This window comes from Sparassis crispa (assembly GCF_003851025.1).
Source record: "Sparassis crispa DNA, contig_000007F, whole genome shotgun sequence".
NCBI lineage: Eukaryota > Fungi > Basidiomycota > Agaricomycetes > Polyporales > Sparassidaceae > Sparassis > Sparassis crispa.
Window position 1 is genome coordinate 1,294,277 of NW_020939754.1, and position 14,962 is coordinate 1,309,238.

The window sequence follows — 14,962 nt, forward strand, 5'->3', positions numbered from 1 at the left end:
ACATATGCTACCAGACTCGAACGCCGTTCGAAGCAGATCAGACCTCCTGCTCGTATGCATCCCACTCTCCATAGTCCTCACCCTTATCGCTTCCTTCCTCCACATCGTCCTCCCCAACCGCATCCTCATCCGCCTCTCCGAGATCAACGTATTCTGTACTTTGATGGGTATCAGCAACTGGCGCCCGCTGGGTAACATTTCTGGACTGAGATGGTGCCATGCCGACCCCGCCGCCGCCCTCCTCGACGATGAGCATGCCTTCTCCGTCGCTCTTGTCGTCCATGACATACAGGCCGTCGTCCTTGTCATCTAGGCCTGGCGTGCTCGGCGTCTTGATGGTACTTTCCGTGAAGAGGTCCTTGAGCGCGTCATAATTGATCCGCTTGCTGTACTTCGGATTTTTCTTGAGAAGGTTGCGTACAGATTCAGCTGCTGTACTTCCGTGCGGCGTTGAGGCATCTCGCGGCTTGTTGCTCGTTTTCCGTCGCTGGAGTAGGATGCGATCAGCCACCGGATATCAACAAAGACAAATAGACAACAGAGCGTAAAGGATCTGCCCTGCTCGGGATACGAACCTTGCGACTCTTCTTGTCCTTCGCCTCACCTTGCTGGTCGCCTCTCGCTATAGCATACCATTCAGCAAAGTCATGCAATTTGTTACAGACGCGTAATCTCTTGATGTACTCACCGGCAATAGCCTCCAGATACTCTCGATTCATCTCAACCCAGACGCGCTCCTTTATCTTCACCTCTTCCTCAGTGAGGAGGAATCTGTCTAGCTCATCTTCGTCCAGGCCCATCAGCTCGTCGTCGCCAATAAAATGCTCCAAGCGCCGTTGCTCTGCCTCGGCTAGCGCGGAGCTTAGCACGGCACCCTGCGCGTTCGCGAGGAAGTCCGAGACCTCTTCTGCGACAACAGCGTTCACAGTTTCCTCCATAGGGGAGGGCGGTGGCAGATCCATCTCTAGGACTTTGTCTGGTAGTAGATTCTGAGGCATAGGTATTGGCGGTGGGGCAGAAGGATGTTCATGATCAAGCAGTGCTGGGTCGATGTTGGAGTCGGTCTCGTCGTATTCAGGAAAGAATAGGGGAGGCTGAGTAGTTCCCGTCAGGATTCCCTGGTTGAGTAGGGCAGGATCAATTTGGTGATGCGGGAGCGGCTCCGGCGCAACCTCGATCTCCTCCCCTTCATGAGCTTCGTCCTGAGCTTCATCGTCGGCCTCACCTTCATCCTCTTCGCCCCTCTTGCGCTTCTTCCTTTTTCCCTTGCCCTTGCCCTTACCTTTCTTCGTCTTCTTTCCATCATTATCCTGCCCTTCCTTATCTTTCTCTTCCCTCTCCTTCCCCTTCGTGTACGCTGGAGGGTCCATCTCCTCCTCGAGCCACACGCTTCGGAAGTCCGCGAGCGTGAGCGCGCCGGAAGGCGTACACTTGAACTCCTCGAGGCGCTTCTTCAGCGTCGTGTCCGCGATCTTGACGACCTGTACGATCTCGGCGATGCTGCGGCGGAAATTGTTCATGCGCGCGGCAAGCAGCAGTGCCGCGCCGCAGATGCCTGCGGGTCGCCGCCCGCGCGTCATCCAGTCGCGGTCGAAGCGCTGCACGAGCCGCACTGCGTCCATTGCGACTTGGTGCGTCTCCTCGCCGAACTCGAGCAGCGCGGCGAAGCGCGAGATGTAGTGAGATGGATCGACAAGGGGGAGCCGCAGGTTGAGCGTCTGCACGAGCTGCAGGTATGTGTGCCCAAGCTCGAATACATTCACCTATATGGGCATGCGGGTGATTATTGACATAAGTGTGTGTGGAAAGATTGATGGTGAGGGACGCACCTGGAGAAGGTCGGAGAAGTCGATAAGCATGTAGTTCCGTGTTTCTTTTTGCCGGCACGCAACGTACAAGCACACGGCGACAACATTCATGCTCTTGCGCCCCTTTGTGAACTTGTGCTCAACGGCGAGCGTGTACAGTCTCGTCGCAGCCAGTGAGACTACTTCAGAAAGTCTCATTACCGTTGCGACCTGGAAAATCTTTCTGCTTGCTAGAGAAGAGGATGATGGGAAACGATCAGCTAAATGAAACCAAAGCTTACCATTTGCGATAGTCTGTTCCCTGCTCTCACTACTTCCCCTATTTCCGAACGGTCCTCCCATCCTAGCACGGGCTAGGGGGGGTCATCAATGAGGGACTTTGATTAATGCACGTTCGAACGTACTTGCTCCCTGCCCAACAAAGCTTCCTTGTACCATCGCTGCACCGGTACTCGTCTCGCCGAACATTACCTGATAAAGCATCTTTCGGTGACATGTTCAGATAAGCTTCCAGGAACAAGCCACACACCTCGCTGACAATCGTGTTCTCCTCAACGACCGTTCCGCACTGCACGCAGAAGCCATTACCGGCCGCGGCATCGTACTCGATGACCGTCCCCCCGCAATCTGTGCAGACGGTCTGAGGGTAAGGAGAGACTTATGAGTGGCTATACTAGAAAGCCAACAAAATGCTCACCATGGTACTGAGTGCATGGATATGTTACAATAAGTCTTAGAGCTGTATCGGGTTACATTGTCATGACTGAACCAACAGAGCTGATGCAGAAAAAAAACACTCACCGTCAACAGAACTGTCAGATTATAAACCTGTAATTCAACACTTCTGCACAAAAACGATACAATTTTAGCGTCCAAGACGGGGAAGTAGAATCGCGTCTCTGAGTCAATGCAGACATGGAAGGAGTGCTCACTCGCGATTTACGGTACGAAAAGTCTACCGCAGAGTTTCACCCCCAGAATGGCGTGCGAAAATAAAAAGGATTATCTTAGGCAAATCCTCCGCGGCGTAAGAGTGGTAACAGTTCTGCGCGACCAGCCGCTCGAGAGACAGAGAACCGCCAAGCGCCCATAAAGGTCTGTGACTCGGCAGTTGTGACAGTCTGTGTGACTAGACATCATCGTGTGCCACTTGACATGAAGCCACTCATTTCCACCATGTTTCCAGCTCACCGACGAAGACCTCGCCAGCTCAGGTTCTCTTTCATATCGAAGTGACTCCCTGAAGCAATTGCAATCATATTTGATTCGTGATTTTCAGGGGCAGGAATTGATCTAGCCTCATCGTGTACGCCAGACATTATTATATCGTGAGATCGCCTTTCTGTTCTTCCATTACTGTCTCCTGCTCTACATCTCTGTCAGTGTAGGTGCTGAGCGACAAGCTTCGTACTCAGCTATCTCATCCTAACACTAGGAGGTTGTCCTGAATTCTGCTCTATCTGATAACCGCCTGGTTCTGCCACGTGTGTGCCTGCTCGGACGCGATCGACTTTTGCAGTGACTCGGTCACGGTGGCTTTCATCCATCAAGGACGCAGCTGCGCATTGTCTCCACGCTCGATAACGCTGTAAGTAACCTGCGGGTTACTGGCGTGCGCAGCTCTGAACGATGCGCTTGGTCGACTTTGCCCTCAGTCTGTCCTGTGCTGCCGCAATGGTGCAGGCAGCGCAGATTCCGTTCGGTTTCTCACCTCCGCCCGAAGCTCATGTAGGAGGTGACGTCAATCTGGGCGAGTGGAATCTGAGCGCGACACCTCCTTCCAACGCTACAGGTCACTGGATTTTTGACACAGCCGGTTCGTTCCTGCAGCACTGGCCGAACACTCGCCTGCGGAACGGTGAGCATGACGTCTGTACAGTACGCTTGCGTATGGCTTCATCGTACTCTTGTCTAGGTCACAATATTGTACCAGGCATCTTGCCTACGGGGACATTACTGTACCACGGCGCTGCTACATCGGAAGTACCCACTGTTCCGGAGTGGACCGGTATGTTCGATTGCTTCGCTTAGATGTAAATACTGATGTTTACCGCCGCCTCCTCGACACGAACCTGTACTTGAACCATAGCTACCGATCCAGAGCACTCATTCCTCTTCTGTCGTGGCCAGACTGACACAGGGTGTTGGCATCTTACACTGGTAGCCACGCGTCCATTGCAAATCTTGTACTTCGACGGAAGCAGTGCTGCCAAAATGACCAACGGTCCGTTCGACACTCAGGATATCATTACGTGGGGTCGGATTAACCCGCCGAATATGACGTTAAGAAACGAGAGGGAGAGGATTGCTAGGCTCTGCGAGTGGGGGAAACCGTTCGGAATAGATGGTTTCCTCAGGTCAGTGTATCGACGCGGGATAAGGAACACAATGTTAACTTTTCTCATTGCTTCTTTTCAGAATGGAGATGGATTTGTAAGTGCTCTTATCATGTTCTCGTCTTCGCGAGTCTCTCATGTAATGACCACTCCAGCGAGATCATGCTCTGTGACTTCACGTCCGGCGTCGAAACCGTCTCCTTCCTCAATCTCGCAACCAACAGACCACCGCGTGGACCTGGTAACCGACCTCCGCCTCCGGAACGGAACGACACCAACCCACACGCATTCGCACCCGACAAGGACCCCAACACGTTCGCACCCGACAACAACACGATGCCTACAGCTATTCACGAAGTAATCTGGTCTGGGCACTGGCATAACCGCTACCCTGGCGACAAGCGCATCCAGCTCGACTACTCGCGCATACTCTCGTTCTACGACACGGAGCTCGTCCCAAGCCTTATCGCGATGCGTGAGGGTAAGGAGCGGTGGTACCACCGACTGCAGGGCATTTCACACAAGGACATCATCGCTTCTACGGTGCGGCTGGAGGACCTACTGCGGCGCAAGCTTGGTGGGAGTGGGGTAGACTGGGAGACGCTCCTGCGTGTGGTAGTGGACCGCTACGCCGACAGGCTCGAGCTGGTACAATACATTCTGAACGGGACTGATCCGAGTACCAAATTAGAGACGGCAAAGAAGGTGCAGGACCAGCTGCGTACCATGCTCACTCCCTACATCCTGCACTCCGTAGTGCCTTCAAACGGGACTGACGACGCCGCCACTCTACATGCGTGGGCGGCACCGGTCTTCCGCTTCTGCTCGACCGCGCATACGGCGTACATCACCACTCCTGCGTTCGCGGACCGGCTTACGCAATCCGAGCACCTCTTGCTCAGCGCAGTGCGCTCTACCAGTCGTGAGATCTGCCGCGTCGTGACGAATATGTGGGCTAAGGGCGTCGAAGGCGGGTTGGATGAGCTAAAGTCTGGGATGGATGTCGATCAGCATGCAGACGAAGATATTGTCTCCGAAATTTTGCAGAAATGGTCTATTGACATTGACTACCTGATGAAGTGGCTGGATTGGAGCGTGTGGGTCAAGTGCCGCCCCGCGTGTTCGATTGAGGTGCGCCCTTAACTTTTGATGATCAAAAGTACGCTGACACGCATCTACGATACCGCAGGAGGAGTGCTACCTGCCTACCTGGCCATACTTCGTCATCCGTCCTCCCAGGCCCGGTGGTCCTCGTCCGCCTGGAGAGTCCCCGAACCCTCCACCACAATACCCGCCTGGTGCGCCGCCTACGACAGAACCGGGTGACTTCCCTTCCCCCTTCTTTGCACCCGACAACGATTGGGACGAGCCGCAGCCGAAGTGCGTTCGACGCATTGCCCCATATGGGAGTCTCTAAGTGTGATCAATGTCCCTTGGCTTGTGTCGTTGAACGTTGATGGGTTGTATTTGACAGATGCCAGATGTTTAGATCCTAGACGCTAAGCTATTGCGTGTATACTGATTATCTACTGCTTCCCTGCTCGTGCCTTTAGAATGTTTCTCTCTCTCTCGTCCGGTTTTCTATCAACGTCCTGAAGTGTGGCTCGCTGTCGAGCTCTTCCTCTGCTATCATACACGAAGATCATACACGAAGTGACGGATAACGTAGTAGCCCTCATGGTATATCCTATTCCCAATTCATGATCCCTGCGATAAGATGCCTCAGTTGCCGTGCGTCTACTGCACATATCCACCGCTACCCTTAACCCTCGACAAAGGTGAGTGTCTGTATAAGCATGATCAGCACTGATTGTTTCTGCGTGGAGAGTGGGGAGACGTCTACGCACCACAGTAGGCCCGGGTCCGAAGTTTGCCGCGAACGCGCCAGGATCAGCGGTGAGCACGATGACGTTGTTCGCTGTATTGTACACCAGGTATGTCGTAGGTGCGCCTGCATTATCGAAATACCACCGATGTCAGCCACCGGTCGTCGCGTCCCACTTTGGAAGTATACTAACCGCCATCGCTGTTGATCCACCGGGCAATGACCGCGCCGCTCGCTGCGTCGACCTGCCAGATTGCGCTCTCTTCGTTCTCCGCCATACCCGTCGCAAAGGAGTACGAGCTGTCGCCCGCAGAGGGATGAGCATGCGGGGCGGCTGTCAGAATTATTCGGTAAGTGAGTTGGTGCCAGACGAGAGCGAATGAGACGCACTCTGGGTCGTACCGCCGAGGTACGCGTAGTTGTCTGAGCCCGTGGTGAGGTCCGAGGACGAGCTGCCATAGCCGGTGATACCACCGAGGAGAGTGAAGTCCGCGATACCGTTCTACCGTCGATAACCGTCAGCCCAAGGACAATGCGGGCGGGATGAGATACTAACCAGCGTAACCAGGTCAAGGGGAAGGCCGGTGTTACAAGTCGTGAACTGCACTCGCAGTGCGTCTCCAGTGTCGGTTGTGACACCGTACTCGCCGTACTGGTTGGGAACACGGGAGACGAAGGTGTTGGGGTCGATGCCCGTGCCGGCGACATGGAGCGTTCCCGTCAGTGTGTTGCAAGCGCCGGGAGCGGGGGACGCTCTCGGTGCGATGCGCCTCGCTGCAATATCACAGAATGTGATCAGTGATTGTAGCGGACGAAGAATGGATGGATAAAGGCGGCTGACCAGAGTGCTGGAAACGCGGCCTGTTGGGCGGGAGACCACGGGCCATGCGCTGAGCATTGGTCTGAGGCACTGGGTTGGAGAGATGAAAGGTGTTGAGGAGGATGCCGACGGGGTTGAGCGATCCTGTACGTGCGACCAGGTTGGACGTGGTAGTGGGGTGCGACACGGCGGGGTTCGCTCCTACGAGAGTGGGGACCGCAAGCATTGCCGCGGCAGTTGCGAAGAAAAGGGAAAACTTGCTGGGGGCAGATGAACGCATGATGGCGACGAAGTACGGGAGATGGGGGATGTCCGGTGGTGAATGAGTGTGGATGTCTTCGCGGGCGAATCTTGAAAGAGTGTGGAGGATACGGCGAGCTCTTGACGACCAGGAAGGAGATGGTAGAATGAGAGGAAGATGCGGAAAGCTTCCCCTCGTGCATCGTGATTTTTATGGAGGCAGACATGGTGGAGGCTGGAGGATGGCTGACTGCTCAACTTGAATGCCTTCCATATTCGGGCAGAGCTCTCAAAAAGCGCCCATATGCTAAGCGCCCATCTTCATCTGGTCGAGACCGGGTCACAGATCATAGACATAACACTGAACAGTGTCGGTTGCATAAACTGCGGTGGTCAATTCGTACTCCGTAAAATAACTTTTTTTATTGGGGAAATGAAACTAAAGAACATATTCCTAGGGTACATACAAATCGAGGACAAGACGATAGCGTAGAACGATAACACTGGTAACAGGACAACAGACAACGAGCTCTAGGGATACAGGACGCAACCGCGCTATGGAGACAGTAACTAGACCTTCCGTAAGTAATACATGTGAACCGCTTGTCCTCCCAGTCGGAATTGGCGCAAGCCTGTGCTGGCCCGAGCTAGGGACAAGAACGGTTGCCACAATGATAGACGGTACAAAGGCGGGTGAACGAGAAAAGAATGGACACAGAATAGCGAAGGTTCTCCTGCGACAGCGGGATAATTATGTGATAAGTGAACGGGAGTGAGGACGATTAGACGAAGGATCATGCAGTTTGCGATGGAGACGACCTGAAGAAGCAGAGAGGAAGAAGCCGCTCTTGCCCTGATATCAGCCTAGGATCAATGGAAAGTAAGGATCGCGGTTAAAGGCGTGATGGTCACCGCATACCGTTTCTAGAACCTACATGTCCACTGGCGCTTCGGGGGGAGCAGCAGGTTCTTCCTCGACGGACTGGATATACCGCCAATTATATAAATTAAAAACGACAGTAAGATAATTCCGACTTACATCAGCAGAATCTTCCCGCAAACATCCATCGAAAAAGCCACGCATGAAGCATCCAGATCTCTTGTCTTTGCTGGACTAATGACCGCAGTATATCAATATCAACCACTAACGTCGAAAAGTGAAGACGGACGCCTACCTCCTCAGAAGGTGCCACTTCTACAGGCTCCACGACGCGCACATCAAGCTCAGGCGCTACGTCTATGACCTCCCCTTCGGACTAGAACATATTAAAATCAGAACTGACCTCAACAGAAGGTGGACAGGTCGGTCTTACAGTGTCTTCTCTGAGGCATCCGGAGAAGTCCCCACGAACGAAACATCCACTCCTCTTTGCTAGATCAAGCTAGTGACAAAGAAACAGTCAGTATCTACGAGATCAGCTACGTGGACGACACGTACTGGAATTCGGGAATCGAGAACAAGAAGGCTGTCCCGAGCATTGCCGTATGATCCAACCGGGGCAGCTTGTGCCAAGAGAGTATCTGATTAAGGGTGAGCACTTGACAAGTAAGGTGCCTTTAGCACTCACTACCGAAGAACAGGGCAAAGACTGAGAAAGTACGGAACAGTACGAAGGTGGCTACCATGTTGGCGGGGAAACAAAAGGAACCTTGAGAGGCTGGTAAAAGAGCGAGTTAAAAGAGGTTGCGCTTGAAACAGGATCTGTGGACGATGGGCCTCTGATCAGCCACGAAAGACTTTATACAACTCCGCGAGTGAACAGTCTCACGAATGTCAGTGCACCCATACGTAGTCACGCCATCCTCATTCTCGCTCGGTGAAAGGAGTGTCCGTATCGAGCACAACACTGCTGTTGCTTTTTGAAATATAATTCCTTCGGCAGACCAGCGAATGAATTGCCAACGGCACGGAGGAGCTTCGGCGTGCTGTAGGTAGAATCCCCGAAATACAAAGTACCACTTACCACTTTTGGAGTTACCTTTGTGTACCCAACACGGCGGCATGCACGGGCATCGGATACACGCCTAGACTCAACTTCGCACCCACAATGTGCGGTAATTCGTGCCTAGCTCGGGACATCTAGGGCTTGTGGGTATGCATTCCTGGTATTCGCTTGGTACCTATCAATAGACGGTCTGATTCCAGCAGTAAGGCCGCAAACAGCAAGCATCTATGGCATCAGCTGTGTTGCTTTCACGAGGGTTATATCGCTCCGTATCCACTGCCAGTGTCCAGTCTTGTAGTGTCGTCGTAGCTACTGTTTCCAGCCGGTCAAGCAATACGGAGGAAAATAAGTTTACAAAGGGTCCCGGTCAACCGTCAACACGTTTCTCGTCACACGCTTTCGTTCCGTGCTGAGTCAGCAGCACGGAGCGCTTGTTATCAGCCGGACCGAGTCTACAAGAGAGGAAACTCTAAAGGAAGATACAACTTTACAAGACAGTCCAAAGACGCCCTCAGCAGGTGGGATAAGAAGCAAGTTCGTATTGCGAGCAGTGGCAGGTCCACGTCGGCCGACGAGGGAAAGCACTCGGACTTGGAGCTACAAAGCGTGGAAGACAGCCAAAGACTAGCGGCAAACTTCGGTTGACCAGTTCCGAACTTAGATTCAGGCGGGGTGTGCAAGGTTTCACAGGAGATGGCAAGCACAAGGAACAAGTGAGAACTTTAGGTTTTGCGTGTAAACGCGCGGCCGTAGGCTTGTACGAAGCAGTGCAGGCGGAGCCAGAAATAGCGTGGACGAGGACATGCGATAGCTTGCTGTATGTTCAGGAAGTCCGCAGTACGGAGTCACCTTGCCAACTAGACAAGGCAGTAAACACCCACCTGAATTGCCATCCAAAGAAACGTGAAGGAATGATTTAGATTGACTTCCAAAAAAATTAGCATTCAACGCATCTGCATCGCAACGCGTGAAGGACCCACCGTTCAACGTTCAACGTTCAAGTCTTCAAGGGTGCGCGACAGCTGGAGTGTTATGCATATACGATTACAGGCAAATAGAAGGATCATAGATCAAGCTCAAGTTCCAGCACATTTCTATCTTGACCAGAATTCGACAGGACGACAGCGTGCATGGCAGCGGCAGAGGCTGTGCCGGCGTACCAGATGACTCACTGGAGAAAGCCATTAATATTGGCGCCGGCGCAGCTGTGCTCTAACTTCGAACTCGGAGAGATTGTTCAAGTTGTCACACAACTTACCTTGGCAATCCACCAGACATAAAATTAATGCTACGAACTGTTGACGGTGTCGAGTGGTGTCCTGCAAATGTCAATATAGCGATCTGTCGAGATGGGCGTTTGATTTCATTTGATCCGAATTTTTCAAGTACCAGTGCCGATGACAGCCTCAAGGCTCGCCTGCCCCTCAGTTAGTAGGCATACTGTAGGTGGTTTTCAATTTCTCCACCACATAGCTGTGTCAAGCTGAACACTGCAACAGCTCGAGCGTGAAACTGCGACTAGCAGTGGATATAAGGAGCGTGCTCAGCTTCCTGACGTCGACACGACCCTCCGAGGTGGTGCTCAAGAACGACTCCGACGCCAATAGGTAAGCAACTCAGACCATATCAAATGTAAGTACAAGAATAGTTGTCTCATTATAAAAAAGGACCTCTCAGTGTTGCATTATTTCGGTTGCAGAATGTGCGTGTCATTTTGATTGCTTCTAGTATGTCACGGTACCATATCTTCGCATTGTCGTTATGGAGAATCTTGAACGTTCTTAAACTGTTTTCTCTTGTTTCTCCTCGTAGCTGTCGGCGACCTGTGCATCGAGGAGCGGCCGATAGATGCATTCCTAAATTGCGAGATGCGATTGTAACCCATACGTTAATCTGCCGATGGGCGGGTGGCGCGGGCGCTATTTTGTCTGCCAATTTGCCACCGAGTAGCCCGAGCTTTGATCATTGATGTGCATATCTTTTCTTGTGTGATTCCTGGATGAAGCGCCCCTCCTTTTCCTTCGGTCTGCTTTGGCAGTCTTCTGCTATTATCTGCTGAACTGCTTCACCCACTTGTAGCATGCCCCCCTCCGTTGTCTGGTCCTCGTCCCTTTCGCCGTTCACTAGGCGGGATGTCTCCCAGTTGCAGCCCTCGTTATTCGCGGCCAAGACGCAATGGCAAAACCCTAACGACATTCTCACGTATCTCATGATTATTGGCGGGGACATTGTTCAATGCGCCATTGCTCAGCTCGCGGGTGGCCCTCCCCTCATCTTCGGTATCTCCCTGGCCCCCGTCGCATTCTCCTTCGGCTGGGTCGCATATGCGTTCAATGCGATTGTCTCAGCAGTTGGAGACAGGCACCTCATGCCTCCACCCGATTTCTCAATCACCGTTATCAATGTCAAGTCTGGCTATGCGCGCACTAACCAGTCCTGGGTCCTCGGCCGCCTCCTGCGTGACTATCGCCGTCCACGCGAGCATCAGCACCATCACGGGCTGGCCATCTCGTTCTTCCGCGTCTCCGCCACCACGACTCCATGCTCTCCCGCGCGCGACTGGGTGTACTGGTCGGGCGTGGCTGCAATCGTGCTGCAGCTGGGCATCTCGGTTATCCCCGGTGCGATCTGGGGCAACTGGATGGTGCTCATCATCACCGCCGGCGGGACGCTCCTGGCACTCGCAGGCAGCGCGCTACCGCAGTGGCAGCGGGAGAAGTGGGCGGCGCGCCGCATCGGGAACAACCAGCGCGAGGTGGCATGTCTCACAAGTGGGAATGGCAGTCACAGTGCGATGGTGATCATCAGCGACGGAATCGGGGTCAAGCTCGAAGATCTCGCAGCTGGGCGCGAGGTGCACGGCTGGGCAGCGAAGGTTACGCTGTACGCGAGCTTTGTTCTGGCGGGTTTATGGATCGTCCACCTCATCACGGTCAAGAGTTTGGCGGAGGACGCGTGGTATTCACTTCTGGTGGGCGCGATCGGGATGCTCCAGAACGCTCTCGCTGCAGGTGCAAGGCGTTCTCCAGAGGCGATGGGATTCCATTTGGAAGATGTCGGTGTCGCCTATGATCCCAAAGTATTCAAGGCACTGGTCAAAGCAGAGGAGATAGAGTCACAGACCGGGCTCTGTCTGCTGCCCATATTTTTTCCTGGTGGGTTGCATAAGCACGAGGAGGCATGGCGAGATGAACGGCTGGCGCAGTATGCAAAGGAGAAGGCAGAAAATGCGCTGGGGGAGGAGAAGGTCCTATTGTCTGAGACCGACAGGACGACTATTCTTACCCCCACAAAGACTACGGAGAAGTTCCACGAGATGAGTGAAGACGAGGGCACAGAGACTGTTGGTCACGACTCTACAGAGGCCGCAGAAAAAGTGAAGGTAGGCCCAGAGAGGAGTGAGAAGGGAAGCCCAGAGAGGAGTGAGGAGGGAAGCCCAGAGAGAAGCGACATAGCTGACCGTAAGATTGTTAACGATGCCGCTGCAGAGGTCCCCAAAAAGGCGCCTGACAGGATTGAAGATTATACATGGCGCGAGAAAAGGATGGCCTCGTATGCAGAGGCAACTCTGGTCAATCCCATAGCTACCATTCCTCCCGCGGATCAGCAAAATTCCCCCGCGGTAAGTCGTCTGGAACACACAATTGAAGCAGTACAAAACGTTGATCCAGAATTGCTAGACTCCTGCAGTCGACGATCTGAAAGCTTTGTAGGACACTCGTGAGCCGTGGTTTCTTGGCTCGCTCCTACCTCACATTCCTCACCTCACTATACCATGCCTCTCTTTGGATCATGTGAACCTGTTCATTATATTGTACAAAATCATCTATCCGTGCATACATTCAGTGCAGGGAGTGCATTATTGATACACAGATGTTGTTCAATCGTCCAGAATACCGCTTTGCGACGCATCACAAAGAGCAGGCAGTTCGCCGACATACGCACGTATAATTTTTCAACACGGCAGCTTCGATAAGGTATCCACCCAAGACGGCCAGAGGAGATGGGGACTGGTTTTACATGTCACAGGGATGTCCATCGTCGGCATCTTCGTGTGGCGGATGCATTTGACCGAGTTGAAAGCTCGCAAGACATCCTCGGGTACCGTGCCAGGGCCGTCGTAGTCCGGCAGGAATCCAACGACAAGATTCTCAACACCAAGCCATCTGAGAACGGGGGCACAAGAGACGATAAGTGCCATACTCGCGTGTCCGCGTCCTCCATGCAGGATAACGTGCAGTGTCGCAAGTTTCCACTCGGGTGAGAGGTCAGTTGCGGCATGGCGGAGAGCGGTGCAGAGACTTTCGAGGCTCTCTTCGAGTATGACAATCTTGTTCAGGCTAGTGAGTGCTCGCAGGAGGACGAGCATCTCGCATGAGTGAAAGAAGGCTGGATAAAACCAGCCCTGGTTTCTCTCGATGACCCACAGTTCCTCGATATTAGGGCACGAAAGCTCCGCGACAACCACTGACCGCAACCCCTTAGAGTCGGATGACCAATCGAGGTGATAATCGATACACACGCCAGACGAAGGGCCGACGCACATGAATGCGGTCCGCGGAGGGTCTTGCATGATAGTGAGCTTTGTCACATTCGTCATAGCAGGTAGGCCTGCGAACTCATACGCAGACAAATTTCTGTTCCCGATCCTGTAGTCACGAATCCATAGTGCTGTATTGGTGCCTGTAGTGATATGAGAGATGAGCGGTCCTGTACTAGCCACTGCGCTAAACAAAAATGTGCGCAGATGCTTCAACATGATCTGAGGAGATTTGGTTCGATAAGCTGTCTCAAATCGTCCAGATGAATCGTCGAGGTCGATTAAAACCAGATCCACCAAGTTTGGTACGTGAGTCAGCAGAGATAAAAAATCGCCGAAAAGCCCAGAATAGCGAAGGTCAGAGAGATGGAGTTGTGCGAGGGAGTCAAACTGGTTTGTCGGCAGCCACGAGAAGCCGTGTATGGAGAGTTGGCGTAGACGTGGAACATTTCCGCGGAACAGAAGTGAGGGCCCAACTGTTAGTCCGCCTGCATTTGGGAGCGAGCTGGAAGCATGCAGTGTAAGAGACACGAGCTCGGGAGCAGAGGCACTGAGCAAAGACGAGCCGACATAGTTGCGACCGCGCCCTCCTTCCCACCAGAGCGTCGACAAACGATGTCCATTCGAGCCGGCGAAGCTTTTCAAGAAGGCTGATGGGGAAGGCCGAATGTAAATTCGTAAGGGGGCTAACCGAGACCTTTGGATGAAAGCTCTTGTAGCAGTTTCAGTGCTTGGCGAATCCGTGACGTGCGTCCAGAATAATGGTAGTTCCTCTGCAAGGCTGCGCCATTGACGGCAAACATGTGTGACGGAGATGTCTTCCAAGAATTGCACAGACGTTTGCCATGGGGGTAAAGATCGGTGATTGATGCGACGACGATACTCCTTCTGCGAGTAGCGGGGTTCCAAGACGAACTGCAGGATCATGGCGAGAACTTCCGAGGGAAGACAGTTGATTGAGGCATGGCAGTTGGATGCTAGGCGAATGTCTGCAGGGGAAGAAAGTACACGTTTTTCGAGAGCCTCACGCTATCAGAGTTTCAATTAATCATGCAATTTCAAGCAAGGAGACATCACTCACTGATTTCGTACTGAGACAAAATATCAATTCAGTGCCACGAGGTCACAGTGATAGGATCGTTGCGTACGGCATGACATCTGCTTCGCGCCCAGACACTTCTACAAACTGCACTGCGTTTGCGCTACCGAGCGGGATATTTGAAGTGTTCATATAAACTACGATGGAAGGGTGGCGCTTTGAACACAAGTCTGTGCCACACGGTTACAAATGAAAGAGGTAGTTATCCTTGAATGGTTACGAGTGCAGAAGCTGCTACTCTCAAGATCAGACTTGGCCAACGGATTCTGGATAGTGTTGAAGTTACTTACGGCGATGTTAGACTGATACCAACGCGTTCAACAAGTTGAACTTGGCGACCGTGACGCG

At 53.0% G+C, this 14,962-nt stretch overlaps 6 protein-coding genes across 6 annotated transcripts; 2 read left to right on the forward strand and 4 right to left on the reverse strand.

Annotated features, from left to right (window-relative positions):
- Nucleotides 1–37: 37 nt before the first annotated feature.
- Nucleotides 38–2,508, reverse strand: SCP_0804470 (BRF1-domain-containing protein; the record flags this gene model as incomplete). The annotated part of the gene is made up of 8 exons (XM_027761035.1): nt 38–487; nt 576–622; nt 689–1,763; nt 1,830–2,038; nt 2,090–2,161; nt 2,213–2,279; nt 2,338–2,448; nt 2,506–2,508. 8 exons carry the CDS (start codon nt 2,506–2,508, stop codon nt 38–40), a joined length of 2,034 nt encoding a protein of 677 aa, XP_027616836.1.
- A 929-nt stretch (nt 2,509–3,437) lies between these two features.
- Nucleotides 3,438–5,561, forward strand: SCP_0804480 (hypothetical protein; the record flags this gene model as incomplete). The annotated part of the gene is made up of 6 exons (XM_027761036.1): nt 3,438–3,666; nt 3,724–3,816; nt 3,898–4,165; nt 4,227–4,241; nt 4,300–5,275; nt 5,334–5,561. 6 exons carry the CDS (start codon nt 3,438–3,440, stop codon nt 5,559–5,561), a joined length of 1,809 nt encoding a protein of 602 aa, XP_027616837.1.
- Nucleotides 5,562–5,906: 345 nt separating this feature from the next.
- Nucleotides 5,907–7,069, reverse strand: SCP_0804490 (hypothetical protein; the record flags this gene model as incomplete). Its single annotated transcript, XM_027761037.1, has 6 exons — nt 5,907–5,930; nt 5,992–6,095; nt 6,163–6,303; nt 6,360–6,471; nt 6,526–6,743; nt 6,811–7,069. 6 exons carry the CDS (start codon nt 7,067–7,069, stop codon nt 5,907–5,909), a joined length of 858 nt encoding a protein of 285 aa, XP_027616838.1.
- An 891-nt stretch (nt 7,070–7,960) lies between these two features.
- SCP_0804500 (hypothetical protein) lies at nt 7,961–8,655 on the reverse strand (the record flags this gene model as incomplete). The annotated part of the gene is made up of 6 exons (XM_027761038.1): nt 7,961–8,011; nt 8,069–8,143; nt 8,205–8,285; nt 8,343–8,411; nt 8,468–8,550; nt 8,598–8,655. The coding sequence occupies 6 exons, from the start codon at nt 8,653–8,655 to the stop codon at nt 7,961–7,963; spliced, it is 417 nt and encodes a 138-aa protein (XP_027616839.1).
- A 2,400-nt stretch (nt 8,656–11,055) lies between these two features.
- SCP_0804510 (hypothetical protein) lies at nt 11,056–12,688 on the forward strand (the record flags this gene model as incomplete). Its single annotated transcript, XM_027761039.1, has 2 exons — nt 11,056–12,597; nt 12,656–12,688. 2 exons carry the CDS (start codon nt 11,056–11,058, stop codon nt 12,686–12,688), a joined length of 1,575 nt encoding a protein of 524 aa, XP_027616840.1.
- Nucleotides 12,689–12,930: 242 nt separating this feature from the next.
- On the reverse strand, nt 12,931–14,746 carry SCP_0804520 (hypothetical protein; the record flags this gene model as incomplete). Its single annotated transcript, XM_027761040.1, has 3 exons — nt 12,931–14,544; nt 14,597–14,606; nt 14,664–14,746. The coding sequence occupies 3 exons, from the start codon at nt 14,744–14,746 to the stop codon at nt 12,931–12,933; spliced, it is 1,707 nt and encodes a 568-aa protein (XP_027616841.1).
- Nucleotides 14,747–14,962: the final 216 nt, after the last annotated feature.